The sequence below is a fragment of the Saccoglossus kowalevskii genome, chromosome 18 (assembly GCF_978046115.1).
Source record: "Saccoglossus kowalevskii chromosome 18, keSacKowa6.1, whole genome shotgun sequence".
Taxonomy (NCBI): Eukaryota; Metazoa; Hemichordata; class Enteropneusta; family Harrimaniidae; genus Saccoglossus; species Saccoglossus kowalevskii.
This window is the reverse complement of record NC_140658.1, coordinates 20,294,237-20,310,664: the sequence shown is the minus strand read 5'-3', so window position 1 is coordinate 20,310,664 and position 16,428 is coordinate 20,294,237. Positions and strand designations below refer to the sequence as shown.

The window sequence follows — 16,428 nt, the reverse complement described above, 5'->3', positions numbered from 1 at the left end:
TAGACCACACTGAAAACACATTAATAAAATATGAATATTGCCATTTTTTAATACTTCTAGACATCAAAAAGTGAGCTATTGAGATATATCCTAGCCATAGGAAACAGACAAAACATAATATTTCATCATCATTATTATTATTTTCTTCATCATTTGTAACATGATGATACAATGTATATCAAATACTTGAAAATAGAGAAAATAACTTTTACTTTTGTGTAGTGTTATACCTAAATCACTGCAATATGAAGCATTTAGTAACTTTCTTTGTTTTTTTAATACTTTTATTATAATTAATTTGTGTTCATGTTCATTAATTTAACTTTATTACTCAGAGCCCAAAAAGATTATAATTCTTGCTTCATTACGGAATCTGAGGTATTTATCATGTATATTGTTTTACATAGCATTGTAGAACTTGTGGAATATTGTATATAATGTTTTGCCTTTTAAACTTTTTTTAAGAAATGAAATAAATTCAAATTTTACACTTCACAGTATCTGCACTCATTTATTTATTTCAATTAAGTACTATAGTCAGTTTTAAAATCTTTAAATGAAATATGACCCGCTCTGCTTAAACTAGATCAATTGAGGGAGATTGTCTGTCCACCCTGTTGTTGTCTCTGTTGTATACATGTATTTTTTTTTCCTTTTTTATTCAAACATTTTTTATTAATCCTAGTATTGTTTCATTGATCCTACTTTGATATCTTATCAAGAGGTATAGACTTATGTGTATGTTGATTTTTGTTGTTGTGACTCCCATTATAATTTGCATTATATCAATAAAAAATGTCCATATGAATACATATACGCATTCATGTATATGGTCTTTGTACTGCCATCGTGCATATATTGCTGTATTGGTATAATAACCTTTTTTTTATACACCCTTTTCCTCTTGCATTCATAATTTAGTGAGATTTAACAGTTCGAAGTGCCAGCGAAATTATTCGTGCCTGTCTGCTTGTGTTCATCGACTTATGATTATACTTCGACTGCGTGCTACATTATTGCGTTTAATGTAAACAAAGCAATGTGACATGAATGTGTAAATTTTTCAAATAGGAAATTGAACACATCCATAACGATACACAGATGGGTAAATTATATTGCTTTCACTATATTATATTTCATCAGTGTGTCACTGTCGCAGGGTTCGTCAGAAAATCTATCACAATTGGTCTGTTCCGTTTATCTATACATGTCCAGCCTCTAGACAGTGTGTTTAATACAGAAAGGTAGGAAGATTTTTGTGCATACGTACACTTTACGGTCAAGACGTCACAATGCCACCTAGGCATGCTCCTGGCAGAACATTGTAGTTTATAGACGCGTGTTTATGGAAAACAGCGTATTTGCAAAAACGTGAGAATTAATTACTACCGAACAGTATCACTGACTTGGCTGAAGGACATTGTGAATCATTGCCAAACTGTGTAGGAAACTAACTTGACTGAATTACTGCCAGATTGGAGACAACTAGAACAAAAGAATAGAAATAACCTTTGTCCCCACTCCTGCACTCCTCCTGGAGAAACTCCAGTGGAATTGGAAGCACATGTAGAGGCAGTCTTCCCTTGGTGACCGAGGTGTGAGCAGGTTGTGGTCGCGGTCTCTCCCTGCAAGTCGTGAAGAGATTCGGGCCATGCTGCATGAAGACTGACCAAAGAGTTCTACTAGGCCGATAATAGAAGCCACTAATAGTGATGAGAACATACCAATCCACTGAATATCATGCTGACTGAAGACAAGGGAATCATCGATTTGATACCACCACAGGCTGACTAACAAAGACTATGGCATTTGTTACCGGTAACCCATACACACACTCACATTAGTATGGGGAATTCCAGAGGCTGTAGTATTGATTGTTATTATTATTATTGATTGTATTGTTTGGAGACACTTATTTATTGTACGTGCTATTGCATAAGTGTATTAAATCTATTGATTTTTACCAATATTGTGTTTTCATTACATAAGAGTGACGTTATACCCTGCAATTGCTATCTTACGATTCCAATCTGGTTATTTATCGAGAGGTCCCATGTGGCCCTGTTTGTTATGGGTAAAATAAAAGAACACACAATCACGGGATTGGGTGGTATCCTTCACGGACAGGATTGTTTGTGCTGAATATCATTCAACCTCGTGACAGTCACATCTGTAAAAGTACGAGTGTGATTGGATGAGAGGTAGTTTTAATATATGCAAGCCAGTGTTTAGTAGGTACACTAAACGTGTGTATTACACAGTATAGTCAACTGAAATTCGACTAGCGTATCATTGCGCCACACGTATGTCGCTAGACTGGCAAAGTCGGGACTTTTTTTGTTTTACAAAAAGAAATAATTAATTGTTCTTTTATTCCTTTTAGCGTGATCGCGAAAATTAGCCTGACCGCTAAAGAAATCCCGACTGGACGCATTTGCGGGCATTTGACTGATAATAATTAATCACTTTTCTGTCACTTAGAAACGGTTCTGAAACAACGATCTTGGTTATTTTTTGTAGTTGTGTTAATAATCTGTTCCCTAAATTTATGAATGGGTTTATTAAAAAGACAACGTTGATACATAGGATTCCGCACAATTCTGTAATTTCTTGTGTAGGCAGCCTGAGGCAGAATGGGATATTGAAGTCTCCTACCGAGTTGTGTTTAAAACTGTCTAGCCATACCTCTCGAAGAATATATAGTGTTTGTCACGCGCCATTTTAGCCGTTGTGCCGTTTTAGCTACTTGCATGCATCTAATGTTTAATCGTCGATAGTTACTACTCTTTAAACAGTCTATGGAGCGTTCACATACCAAAGACTGTGCGATGCAACCCGTTAGGGACTGGACAGAAAGTACAGGAGGGGTAGGTTGATTTTTTTTGGGGGGGGTGTCACTGATTTTCATGCACGTGTTGAGGGGAGGGTTACAGTAATCTGTGTAGGTATAAAGGGAAGGGTCACAATTTTTTGTACAATGCAAGCGAGTGTCATGACACCACAGTAAAAGTAGCCGAGATTTTATGTACAGTCTGGTTGAGTGTGTTGCCTCAACACACATCGATTCTTATTACTTATTCAGCAGTTGTATTTACAGTGAATGACATGTTAAAAACTTGAGTTATATTCAGAGCTATGATTAGGACCTACCGTCTGATGATTGTAATAATGATCATCAGACAGTTTCCAGCTGGTACTATACACCAGATCCAGGAGAAAAAAAAACAAGTTACTGGAACAGAAAGTTCTTTGGTGACTAGCAATATACCACTAGGGGAAAAATATTTATGTACCAGTACTGTTGGAGGAAAACACGCAGGTTTATTGTAGTGTAATATTATGATATAATGTGTGTTTACAATACCAATAGCCACTGTTTGTTTAGATGTATTTAAGCAGATTGTAATTTATATGCAAATTTTACACTACATTGTTTAATATCCTGATTATTTAAATGTGATCTTTAAAATGTAATCATCTTAAGTCATGATTATCCAATGGAAGAGGAATTAGGGCCGCCAGTACTAGGTAATAATATTTGATCTAGCAGTGATGTGGCTAACACCTTTCTACTATAAAACACAGTCCCTATGAGGACTGTGTATAAAGGTACAACCTGTGGTTCTCATTTCACTGCAATGTTTGGCTACAATGTAAACTGTACCTTTCTTCCCCGCCCACCCTTCCCCTCACAGTATATTTGACTTTCTTTGTTATAATTTTTATCTTTTAGTTTTATAGTATGATTATAGAATTTTCTTCACAGGAATGTATTTACCCCTGGCTAGGGGAAACATTTGTTAGTATGGTGGCTGTGCTGGCATGCAGCCACAAGCCTACATATTTAACAAGTCATTGTGAATGACATAGTCCCCATTGGAATTAGGGGAAATGTTATTTATGCCATAATTAAAGTTGCGGTCCAAAAGTATAGTTAGTAATTTAGAGTGTATAAATGGCTGGTCTAGTATCAACAGAAATTAGATGTATTAAATTACTTCTTCAAAATCGAAATATACGGTCAGAAATTAAAACAGGATAAGCTATCCATGCATTTGTTGTATCCAAACTGTATTTTCTTTGTCTGGGCTCATGTACAGAGATATAGTAGTTTCGTCAAAAAGCAAGATTACAGGCAGTCAACCATCTTTGATCCGACTGTGAAACTAATTGTTGTGGACATGTATCATAACATGTATAATTTCTGAAAAAAACATGTCAACAATACATTTTGAAAAAAACAACAAGATGGCTGCCATTTGGTCATTTTAGATTCAAACACGAATCAAATCACCAAGGACATGTATCCCAACACAAACAATGTTTGTGTCAAATTTGAACAAAAATCGACTAATCCTGTTGAAGAAACATTTTTCAAAAAACAAGATAAATGCCAGTCGGCCATCTTTGGTCTATGAACGTGTATTCCTATGAGCAGTATGAGCAGTACCAACCTTGGTCGCGAGTTGACCTTGGAAGTAGTAAAGTGGTTCATGAAGTGATTGTTACCAACCGAAAGGACTGCTGTGGTAGGTGATATACTATTCTTGTTAATTATAGACGTTTAACTCCAAATAGTGTAAATATTTAACCACATTTGAAGCAGAACTTCAAAAAAAGTATTTTCATGTGAACTGTGGAAACATTACTCATATGACATTGCGTAGAAGAACATTTTGAGAGACTTAGAAATCGCACACCATGCGTGTGTGTGGCTTTAAAATAACACGCACATTTAAGCTTAACCCCAACACTTTCTGATCTATTTCTGGATTTTCTAATCTTGACTAAAATGAAGTATTAATCACAAAAAAATCCAATAATCCCAATTTCATTTTGCTGTACTTATTTCAAATGGTAAAAAAATGTTTTTTTGAAAGTCAGTGTTCACACTATTAAACAATAATGTATTTTGTCATTAAATAATTGCACTGACACTTGATGCACACAATTTTAATTATTTTGTTTGCAAAAACAATGATTATCCAGCTTGACACATCAATTTCAATATTTTCAATATGAACACGGCCTGATAATTGCACATTATCGCTCAGAGGTATATGGTTTTCAATTGTGCACCACTGCCTTGATCCATGGCCCTAAAGATTGCCCTCAAAGTCTGAAAATGACTAAGGTAGCAATGGTGCACAATTATGCACCATCATGTTTGGGCCATGGCTTAAAAAATGGAATCAGGTCTGTTTTTTTTTAAATGACAAAAGTAATGACGGTGCACAATTGTGCACCATCAAGTCTGCTAATACTTTGGAAAAGACCAAATTAATGATGGTGTAACAATTGCACAGAATTATAAATGAATGAAACTAGTAGCTTTGTTGTAAGTGGGTTTCGGGTCTAGTGGGTTTTGCAGAGAATACTTTCACCGTTGTTGAGAATTATGTTTCATTAACAACTGGCACTATTCTGTAAATACCATCCTTAGAGGCTATTATTTTGCCCTTATGATTTGAACAGTTGCTCTGGCAGGAGTTCCAACATAAGACCCATGCTCTGGTAGTATCCCTAGTTTCAAAGGCCAATAAACATTATGTATGACCTTATTGGTGATGCAAAGGACAACAATAATTTCATTGAAATAAACTGTTTTCGAATATAGGTAAATTATAGTATGTTAACAATGAAATAAAGAATTGTATATATATTTACATTATTACTATTTTAAATATGCCACAGTTATCATGATCAACATAGAAAACGAGTACCATTTTCTTTTGATATGTACGTCATACCTGCCCTTGAGGGAAAAGTATATTCCTAGACAATATTTTATTAACCATAATATAGAGAGGTTTATTCAGATTATGTCCTCATACAATGTGGACACTGGCTGTGAGAAATTTAGCCAAATTTTTATTATTTGCTCAAACAGAGAGAACAATTAATGCCTTAAGTCTGTACTTTTTATATGCATGTATTTATACTTAAGGTCACTAAATTGTTGTCGTTATTTCCTTTAGCACAAAGGGCCCGAGGCCTAGGGTGTATACTGAATAAATTATTATTATAACTACCGGGGGTACTAATGCATTGCAACAAAACAAATTAGAAATTGAAAGAAATTGCAATATAAAATATTCGGCAGTAACTGCTGAAGGGTGTATTTCGCGGTCAGTGTTGTTTAAAAAAATATTTATTATAAACTGGCTTGGCAATTCCCACCCCAATTAGATATAATGTGTACATATTTTAATTAATAAAGATACACTAACAAAAATGAAATGTTAATTATTTTATATTTTATTATATAACCTGGATGACCGTAAATGACAAAAATGTTGAAGAATTTTGAGATTTTGAAATGAGCTGAACAAATCTGAGAAAGAACCATCCGAGGTACTTGCATGTCAAATTTGAAAACATTCTGACTTGTGGTTTCGAGAAGTTGACGACGACGGACAATAAGTAATAAGCATAGCTCCATTATTCTCACTCTTCCTCACTGTCAGATGTATATGCATATTCGGTCATCATGATCTGACTTTCTTCTGTTGTTGCTCTTTTTACAATAGCATTGTACTTCTCCTTGTTGTTTTCAAGTGCCAAGCAATTTCTTCCACTTCTCAGTGATGCAATCATTGCAGAACCTAATGAAAAATAAAAGATAATTCAAACATGTGTGCAAGCTTGATAAATTTCTATTTAGTTTATAGTGTTAGCTTGTTGTTCAAAGTCACAATATTGTTAATGTCAGAGGGTTTACGCATCAGAGCAAAAACTTCCAAATGGTGTGTGGTAAAGGGAGCTACACGTTACCAATGTGCCACAGAAACATGTTTATTTTGCTTAGCAAATCTTTGCGGACTAATACTAAAGTTTATTATTATATATATACCTGTACCACTGGCAACTTCCAATATCCAATCCTTTTCTCTGGTAAATAATTTAATTAATGTTTCCATCAACTCTACTGGTCTCTGATCATAATCAACAATGTTGCCAGATTCATCAGCGATCATTTTGTCTTGATTGACATTTATCAGGTTGTGGTGTGCCTGTCCCTTAAAATCAATCTGCCGCTCAGTGATGTGACCTGTACAAGACCAGTAGGCGATGGTCATTCCATGCAAACTTTGCCAAAATGTTGTACTATCTGTAATATATAAATAAATAAACAGACAAATAAATAAATAAATGGGTGCATACATACATACAAATGAACATACAAAGAATAGTGTTTAGAAAACTACAGGTAACAACTACATTTGTACATGTAAAAAATCCTGACAAGGAATACACTAGCTGGACAATAAATAACATGGATATGCCCCTAAAACCTTTCCCTACAACAATCCACAAGTGCTCACTCTCATGGTGAATTTTGCCATATTTAATTTTAATTATTCTGATTAATTTGAATACAAATTAATGGAGAGCTTTGAAAATTATGGATGATTTCTTATGAACTAGAAAGTGTTTTTTCTGGGTAATGAACTACTTTACATTTGTAATAAGCAAACTTACTTGATTTTGTGTTCTCTATCAGGTAATATATATCCTCCACCTTGGAAAACATATCCATCTTTTCCAATGTTTTTTTTGTACTCATTACAAGAGATAATGAAGTGAGTATCACCAGTGTGTAGTACGGCACTCCACTATCCAAACTCAATGACCTTAACGCTGTGGTGAAGCTTAAAAGGTCATCCTCACTCCATGACTGAAAAACAAACGCATACCTGTTTATTAGACAATACAAAAATGAACTATTGTGGTGAGGTTATGGGAATACTCGTGTATGCAATACATTACGAATCAATCAACACTAAAATCACTCTTATATGTATAATTACCCATCAAAATAGATTGTCATAATATTTATTATTCTATTACAATTTTTGTAATTTAAGTGTCTCCTCAAACCAGTGTAAAATGTTAATTACTAGAACATTGACCTTGTAAAACCACTGCTAAAGTCCCTTGCCCTGGGTTGAATAGTCTGTTCCATAATGGGAGATCAGTAATTATCTAGAAGATTCATACATGTACCAATAGCAAAGCCTCAACTAAACCTACTGGCCAAACTGTAAATTACATAGAGTAACATAGAAGCCCCAGGCTTCAAATTTAATTCAGATTGACTACCCATACATGTTTTGTGTTCTTCAAGCAATACTGTAAAATACTTCATTTTAGCTGGGATTAATTTTAGGTGTTTTGTGTGGGATTTATTTTCACCGACTTTTGGCGAATTGAATGTAAAAGATAGGAAAAAAGGTATACTCGCTGAATTTTATTTTCACTGAATCATTCCTTCACTGAAAATAGCGAAAATTAATTCCAAGCAAAAATAGGTATCCTACAGTATTGACATCCTCAAAATGTTTATTCCCTTAGGGTAGCCATATTTATTCAAGTTAACTTACCTCTGCCATATTCAGTATACAGAGTGATGCTCCACTGAATGATTCAACTGCTTTTTTGACATCTCTGCTACTCAAAGAAAGGGCAGGCAAGTCAATCACAAAACTTTTGGTATTTGATGCACCATTCATTGCAGAGAATTTAACATCTGAAGTATTTTCTCTTGGTAAATTAGAATTCCTCAGTTTTTGGCATGCTTGTATGAGGACTTCAGGGGTGCCCTTTTTGAAGTCTAAATCTAAATATCGCTTGAGATAGTCTCTAGTACAAAAACTTGGATACAATTTCTCTACTTCATCCCATGTCTTTAACCCTAGCTGTGCCACAAAATGCCGTTGAACAGTTGATAATTTTTTTAAAAAGTCATTTTCTTTACTAAACTCCTGCATGGACATCACTCCATCAATAAGATGATTAAATTGCATCTTAACGGTGTCCTCATTTAGGAACACCAATTCTCTAAAGAGGTACGTCTTTAAACTTGGCTTCTGCATCCTATCTTTCTTTGACAGACGTTGATCCTTGAGTCTGCCTTCTTCATGCATTTGCATCACTGTCTGCATTAACTGGTAGGTGCCTTCTGATAGTTCTGCCAAAGCACATATAGTGTTTACATCATTACGATTCTATATGTATTAAAGAAAAAAATCATTTAGTCTAATGTAATCAATCTATATTTTACACTATTGTTGTTTTTGCAATATGTACTCAAATCATGGCACATGACTATCTACCAGTCACAAGCCTCCATTTCAAGACTTTATATTCTGATAAAGGTCTGTGTGAGCTGTTTCCACTGATTGCAACTGTCACATTTTCCTCATCTCGACTTACTGGGCATACATGTATACATGTAATCTAATAATTTCTTAGTGATTTTATCTTAACTTAATGCACATATCCATTCCCTTGAAGAATTTTATAAGGGAAAATGTGTCCGCATTCAAAACGAGACTATGCTGGGATTCAAACCCATGAATGAAGGATAACAATAATTTGACTGCTCTTTTCTGTTTTCTAATGTGATTTATATTATAAGAATGATATTATGAAATGAAATATTCATGCTTACAGCGCCATGGCATAGTGTAGCATTTTTAGCTCCATGATCTAAGTCAGATAAATCAGGCTCTTCTGGAAAAAGTCCCAGAATTTGTAAATAAGTAATATAACCTGATGTTAATAATTATAAAGCTGTTACAAAATAGTCACGAAAATATTTGCATAATTTAGCATACTAATTTGCATAACTTTAAAGTAACCTGTACTGTAATACTATCAACTTAGGTGGACCAATCTGACAATCATGAGTAACTTGGGAAGTTGTATTTTATTTTATAAGAAAATGTTTTACGTGAGGTGTTTCGCACATGTTTTTGTTTTAAGAGACACTGTTATTCTTTGTTGATGATAAGTCAATAAATGAGTGCAAAACAAACTCCTTTGAATTGTTCTTGTCTCATGGTACTACAAATTAACACCGGATACAATTTAACTGCCAACATTTCAATAAATAGGTTCATGATCTAGGATTTGGCCACTAAACGACAAATGAAAACATCAGTGAGAATGCTAGATAGTATTGTGACTCTGTTATTATGACATGATAGGTGGAAAAGTCTGTTCAAAAGATGGGAAGTTTGATTGATAGACACCTCCTTGTGAAGAACAACACTAAATAAGCACCTAATGTCATGAAGGATATACATAATCTACATATAAACAATATTGTATTGTGTCAAATAGCCACCAAATCACAGTGCAGTATAATATCAATGCCAACCTTTACCTCATTTAACCACAGTCGACACTCATTTACCCACGTAATTCGGTTTTCTTCCACTGCCTTACGGAGACGAGCCATATGAACCTGTCAAAAGATCAGTCATGCATTATTTTCTGGTATCATCAAACTTTTTAATGGAATGGTATAGATTAAAAACTGTAGACATGCCGAAATTATAATTCTTCACATCAAGTTGAGTTGGATATTGGATAGTCTTTTTGCGTTAATGCACCCACAAAATTGCTAATGACAGGGTCGGTGACAACATTTTTCTCTAATATACCTTTCCAAGATCAAGGTAATAAAATGCAGAGCAGCAAAAGTACTTAAAATATGAAAACAGTACAGATGATGGTTTTTAGAGAAAAAAAAACAGAAATGGTAAAACAAAACCAATAACCATGAATAAAAAACAGTACAGATGATGGTTTTTAGAGAGAAAAAAACAGAAATGGTAAAACAAAACCAATAACCATGAATAAATAACAATGTAGCAAAACAACATTTTTTCAACCAGGCAATAGTTTCTACATTATATTAATTTCATTGTCGTCATTTCAAGTTATGTTTGTTTAAGAGAACAGGGATGCTAGCCAGGGGTAGTAGGACAGAACGTAGTAGGACATCACAGTAACACATCAAACTTCCAGTGGCAATTTTTATCAGAAATAGCAGCAGACTGACTTACTGAAAAATCCCACTGCCTGAAATTTGCAAGTGTAAACTGAAGTTAAGTTAATCAAAGCCTGACATATAAAAGTTATGTTTCTTACCACTGTGATATCGCCCTCTTAAAAAATGTGAAAAATAATGAATAGAAATTGTACTGAAAGTTGCTAAATGATTTAGAATGACCTAATATATATAAACAAGCAGCCTATCGGCTGAGATAGCTCCGCTGTTAGCAATGCACATTTCAATTAAAGAACTGAAGACATCATTAGAAAATGAACAATATGTATAGTATCAAAGCAATCGGACTTACAGTTTTTAACAAGAAGTCGAAAATATCACTTTCTACCAAAAATGACCAAAATATTCACCAAAATTAGAGAATTGAAGATATCATCACGAAATGAACAAATCTAAGAAAGCTCTACATGTAGTACCTATATATGTAATATCAAAGCAATCAGACTATTGGTTTTTTACAAGAAGTCGAAAATATCACTTTTTACCAAAAATTACAAAAATATTCACCAAAATTAGAGAATTGAAGATATCATCACAAAATGAACAAATCTGAGAGAGGTCCACATGTAGTACCTATATATGTAATATCAAAGCAATCGGACTTGTGGTTTTTAACAAGAAATCGAAAAGATCACTTTTTACCAAAAATTACAAAAATATTCACCAAAATTAGAGAATTGAAGATATCATCACGAAATGAACAAATCTGAGAGAGGTTCACATGTAGTACCTATATATGTAGTATCAAAGCAATTGGACTTGCGGTTTTTAACAAGAAGTCGAAAATATCACTTTTTACCAAAAATGATAAAAATATTCACCAAAATTAGAGAATTAAAGATATCATTACAAAATAAACAAATCTGAGAGAGGTCTACCCAAGGTACATATACACCAAGTATCAAAGCATTTAGGCTTGTAGTTTTCAAGAAGAAGTCGAAAAAGTAAAACATTGACACGGACGACGACGACGGACAATCACTCATATGATAAGCTCCGCTCGACAAAGTCGACAGCAGAGCTAAAAATATATAAAAACAAATACATGTAACAACTTTTTCAGTCCATGACACAAACCATCCACTAATTATATTGGCCTTAATAGTTGTACTAATGCCTACCCCGCCAGCATGCCAGAAACAACCAGAAATATTGGGGCACATAGATGTACTACATGTATTCATGTTTACCTTATCTTTCAGGGTCAACCTATGCACATATCCTGCAATATCATTATGTTGTTTCATTAGCCACAGCTCCTGTTTAAGTGTCAGACCTGCATACACAGTACACATTCTGGATTTAAAAAGACTGTTTTCTGGATACCTTTCTGCCATGATGTACGCAGCTTTAAAATTGTGCTGCCCACCAATTATACTATACTTGTAACCATTGACCTAAAATATAAAATATTTAGATAAAAGTTTTATCCTGAGGAGCAACTATCAAACAATTCACTGCACAGTAGGTTATACTTTATATCAGTAACAAGATGATGATAAATAGTATGCTATCAATTCTTTATACAGCACCAACCCTTATATTTTGTTCAACTGGTACTTCAGACAATACTTTAGGTTCAGAGATTTTTGATATTAGGGCTTACATTTTCAGCTTTAAACTCATCTTTATTAATATTCTTGATAACTGCACAGTATGGCTGGTAGCTGTCATCAGTGAACTCTTCCATTTTCTTCAACAAAAATGAAATAAACTCCTCATCCAGGTCTCGATTTGTACCCACCTCCATATTGCTGATATGTACCTTGTAAAGTCCTAAACAAATAAATTTTTTGTCTTATCCAATATGCATTTAAAATAACATATTAATGGTTGAATTAGTTCAAGGTACATAATATAAGAAAATGCAGGCAATGTAGTATGGTTTTGCTAAAATGTGATAACAACTAAATATATCATTCGAATTTGTGGAAAGTGTTTCATTTGTGAAGTATTCCTTACTAATTGCATGTTTAAAATGGCTTTGAATGATGACCTGACCCTGATAACTCAGAAAAACATGTCATCAGCCTCCTTCATTACACTGAAAATCAATATAGCACATCCCTCACAAGTGAATAGCAAGTATGTTTTTACGAGGTTACTCAAAATTAAACCAATACTTCATAAAATATCTTTAGAAATTAAGGTCAATTATGCAAATGGTCCATTAATTAATTAACATGACATGCATATGTGTGGTTACTCAATTTTTCTTTGTAATCAGCGTCACACCAAATCAGTAAAAGCCATCTCAAAGAAATAATAGATAGATCAACTGAAATTGTTGTGTTCAAAATTCCATTAGCATTAATGAACAAAACAAATAAAAGACATTGCTCACTAATGAACTACCACCAAAGTTGGGCAGATAAAAAGCTTAGATTTTGACATTCCAAATTTTTCAAACCCCAAATGAATAATTTAATTTGATATACCAGTGTATATTCTACACAAGGACAGTCCCTTGTCCTTGGATCTACATGTATGAGTTAAAAACAAAAATTGAAAGCTTTTGATTACCTATTTTACAATCTGATATTCCCTGTTTCATGGGATCAGCAATCACTTCTTTCTTCCGTTGTTTAGTGAGATTAGGCACCTCAATATCACTTACAACATCTTTTTTCTTTCTTTTACCAAGTTTTCTGTTTTGCTCAGAAGAAGTGCTGCAGTTTGAACAGAAAGCATTTGATTATCTACTAATAAATCCCATGATGCAGCAGTGAGTAGCATACCAGCACTGCCCTAGGGAGTTGCACATTGAAAGTGTAAATTAATAACAATATGTTCTAATAACATAGCAAAACACATTGCGATACAGTGGATACTTACCAGCAATACAGCAGTTTACAGTCGTAATCAAAATGTTAAATTGAGACCCCTTAAGTTGGTGCAAACTCAGTCTTTTAAAACAGTGTTTTCAGTGTTTTATACTGTAGCAGCATTGTATAACTTATATTTTATAAAGAGGAAATGATAAATTTAAAAAAAAAATTGAATACAACTTTAACAGCAGTATTTGTTTGAAAATAAATTAATGTTAAACTTACCTAGTATTCTCAGAGACATTGTCAATTTCATCATTGCTTGGTGGATGAGAGTTTGATGAACATGGAGAACAACTTGCACTTATATCAAAGGACATGTCACTCTCAAAAGAGCCATTTTCTCCAACTGAAGCTGAATCATCCGCAATCCCACTTTTATAAGCGCACTTATTAAACTTGCCAACAAATTCTCCTGCATCCCTGATTTCAGAAAACTGATGGCAAAATTCATTACGGTTCCACTCAAACTGGGGTCTGAAGAAAACTATTGACTTGTCTCTACCAAAAAAATTAACCTGAAAAATGGATAATGCAAAGATAGTTATAATTTAGGGTTGTATTGTTTCCTAAATTTAGTCTAATGCTCTTTGTAAATAGGTTTGTTTGACCCCTAATAGTAGCATACCAACACTGGCTTAGAAAGCAATTTTGCACCTTAAAAGCACAAACCAACGAAAATGTGTTTAATAACAGAAAATTTATCATTTAAAAAAATTAATACAGAATGTCATAATGTATTCAGATATGAAAAAAATTACTTTTTTGACAACGCATTAATAATTAACGTCCCAGAAACTAAATACTGTGGAATACTTTATTTTCACTGGATTTTATTTTCGCTGAAGGCATTTTTTCTCTAAAATAAATTGCCCTTTTCCCTATACTTTACATTCAGCCTTGATACAACCAAAGACTCTTCTCTAGTCTTTGATACAACACACTGAAAATTTAATACAGACATAATGCCTCAAAACTGTTCCAGTGAAAATAAAGCATTTCACAGTGCAAGTAGTAGTATTCTCCTGGGAAACAATGCAGGAAACATAGAAGCTGATATTGGGTGAATCATTTCTAATTCTTACATAACACTACACGTAAAGCATATTTAATTCAGTAACCAGTGACCCCCCTCCCCCCAATGGCTTTTTTTCATAAATCAACATTCATTTCAACCTGATGAGATGGGGTAAATAACAATTACATGTAACAGTGACTCGCCACAACTTTACCTTGATACCAGGTGATTTCTTCTCATCTAGATGGGTTGACACTGCTATACTTTTTACAGGATTGCATTCGTTTTGACTTTGAGACTCTGCTTGCAGTTTTCGAGAACCTGGTCTGCGAAGACGAACACCTTTGTGTTTGTTGGGGCCGTTCAGTGATGGCTGTGTTACGTACAAATAAACAACAGCGTCTTCGGCTTCACTATGTTCAGGTCCGTCGTGGCCGTCTACTTTCTTTTCGAGCACAAACCACCAGCTGCGTTTTCCAGGCATCTTGGTAACAAGTAAAATGCGGGGTAAAATGAGCTGTCACAGAAACGTTCACCATTTATATGGAAGCAAAACGATAATCCTAATCCTGGATTAAATCGGACTGTCATGATCATGGCGAAATTTTGAAACGCCATATTTTCAGTTTCCGGTACCGGTTATCTGTAAACGGACTGGCTGCGTTGTCATACGCAAGTTTCCCGCCACAATCCAAAAGCACACTTAACCAATTAACACCAACAGAATACCACCAAAAGTTCACGGTAAAAAAAAAGTTTGCACTATCAATGTCCTCGTGCCTTCCTCAATACGCACGCGCGACGTGACCTTTCAGAGCAAGTGATATGACCCCTGACTTTTAAAACTGCTTGCATAGATTTGAACGACAACGTCCTTGAGTTTTGATAGTAAGTTGGTTGCTTTGCCCGCGAAAATTTAAAGTGCAGTATCGTCATTGGCACTGTCTGTTTCTGACTCCGACATTGAGAATTTAGAAGAGAACGACGATATGAATGGTCCATCTCACGGGAGTGAACATTTTTCCAGCATTAGTTTCCAATCAGTAAGTTCAACGAGCGTTTATCAATTTGATGGTAAGTTACTACATTATATCTTATTTTCGTTGTCTGTAGATCATAAAGTGTCACTCACTCACTTGTGCGCGGTTGTTGTGTTGTGTGTTTGTTTATGTGGGGTGGCGTCAATTTGATTTTCTTAAACCGCGGGTCTGGGTGTATAAAAGGAAAGATGGCCGCCACTTTTCAGTATGCAAATGACACTCAAGCGTGAAACATCTCTTCGGGGTGCTCCGCAAAATCACGCTTTTCGGCAATCTTAACGCCTGTGGTGCTTTATTTTCATGTCGTACACAAACATGAATATGTCCGCGATACAACTGCGATGTTAATTTACGAGTTCGGTGCGATGTCAGTGCGATTTCCGCGTAAAAGCGACAGAAAAGCATGATTCAAACAGTCGTTTTGACTGCTCAAACTGGCTGTCAGTCATGGGTTTATGCAAATGTAAGGTGTTAATCCCGAGTTATTTGTTCAATCTCTAGGTATGTTTATGTAATTACGGAGTTGATCATGTAAGTGATATCGTGGAGCTAATAAGAAATGATATGCTGTGAGCTGTCTGTCCGTCCTCTCATCTCAGGGGACATCGTCGGCGCTCCACGAAGCGGTCCGACCCGAGCGAGTGCGAATCGCACGAGCTGGGGTGTGCGCGAGAGGGGAGG

The 16,428-nt window shown here is 34.7% G+C and overlaps 1 protein-coding gene across 1 annotated transcript; it reads right to left on the bottom strand.

Annotated features, from left to right (window-relative positions):
- Positions 1-6,237: 6,237 nt before the first annotated feature.
- LOC144350913 (uncharacterized) lies at positions 6,238-15,588 on the bottom strand. Its single transcript, XM_085493088.1, has 10 exons — positions 14,922-15,588; positions 13,915-14,207; positions 13,385-13,530; positions 12,468-12,637; positions 12,052-12,258; positions 10,172-10,252; positions 8,385-9,008; positions 7,483-7,678; positions 6,854-7,111; positions 6,238-6,605 (listed from the first exon to the last, which is right to left on the bottom strand). Exons 1-10 carry the CDS (start codon positions 15,189-15,191, stop codon positions 6,448-6,450), a joined length of 2,403 nt encoding a protein of 800 aa, XP_085349214.1. The 5' UTR covers positions 15,192-15,588; the 3' UTR covers positions 6,238-6,447.
- Positions 15,589-16,428: the final 840 nt, after the last annotated feature.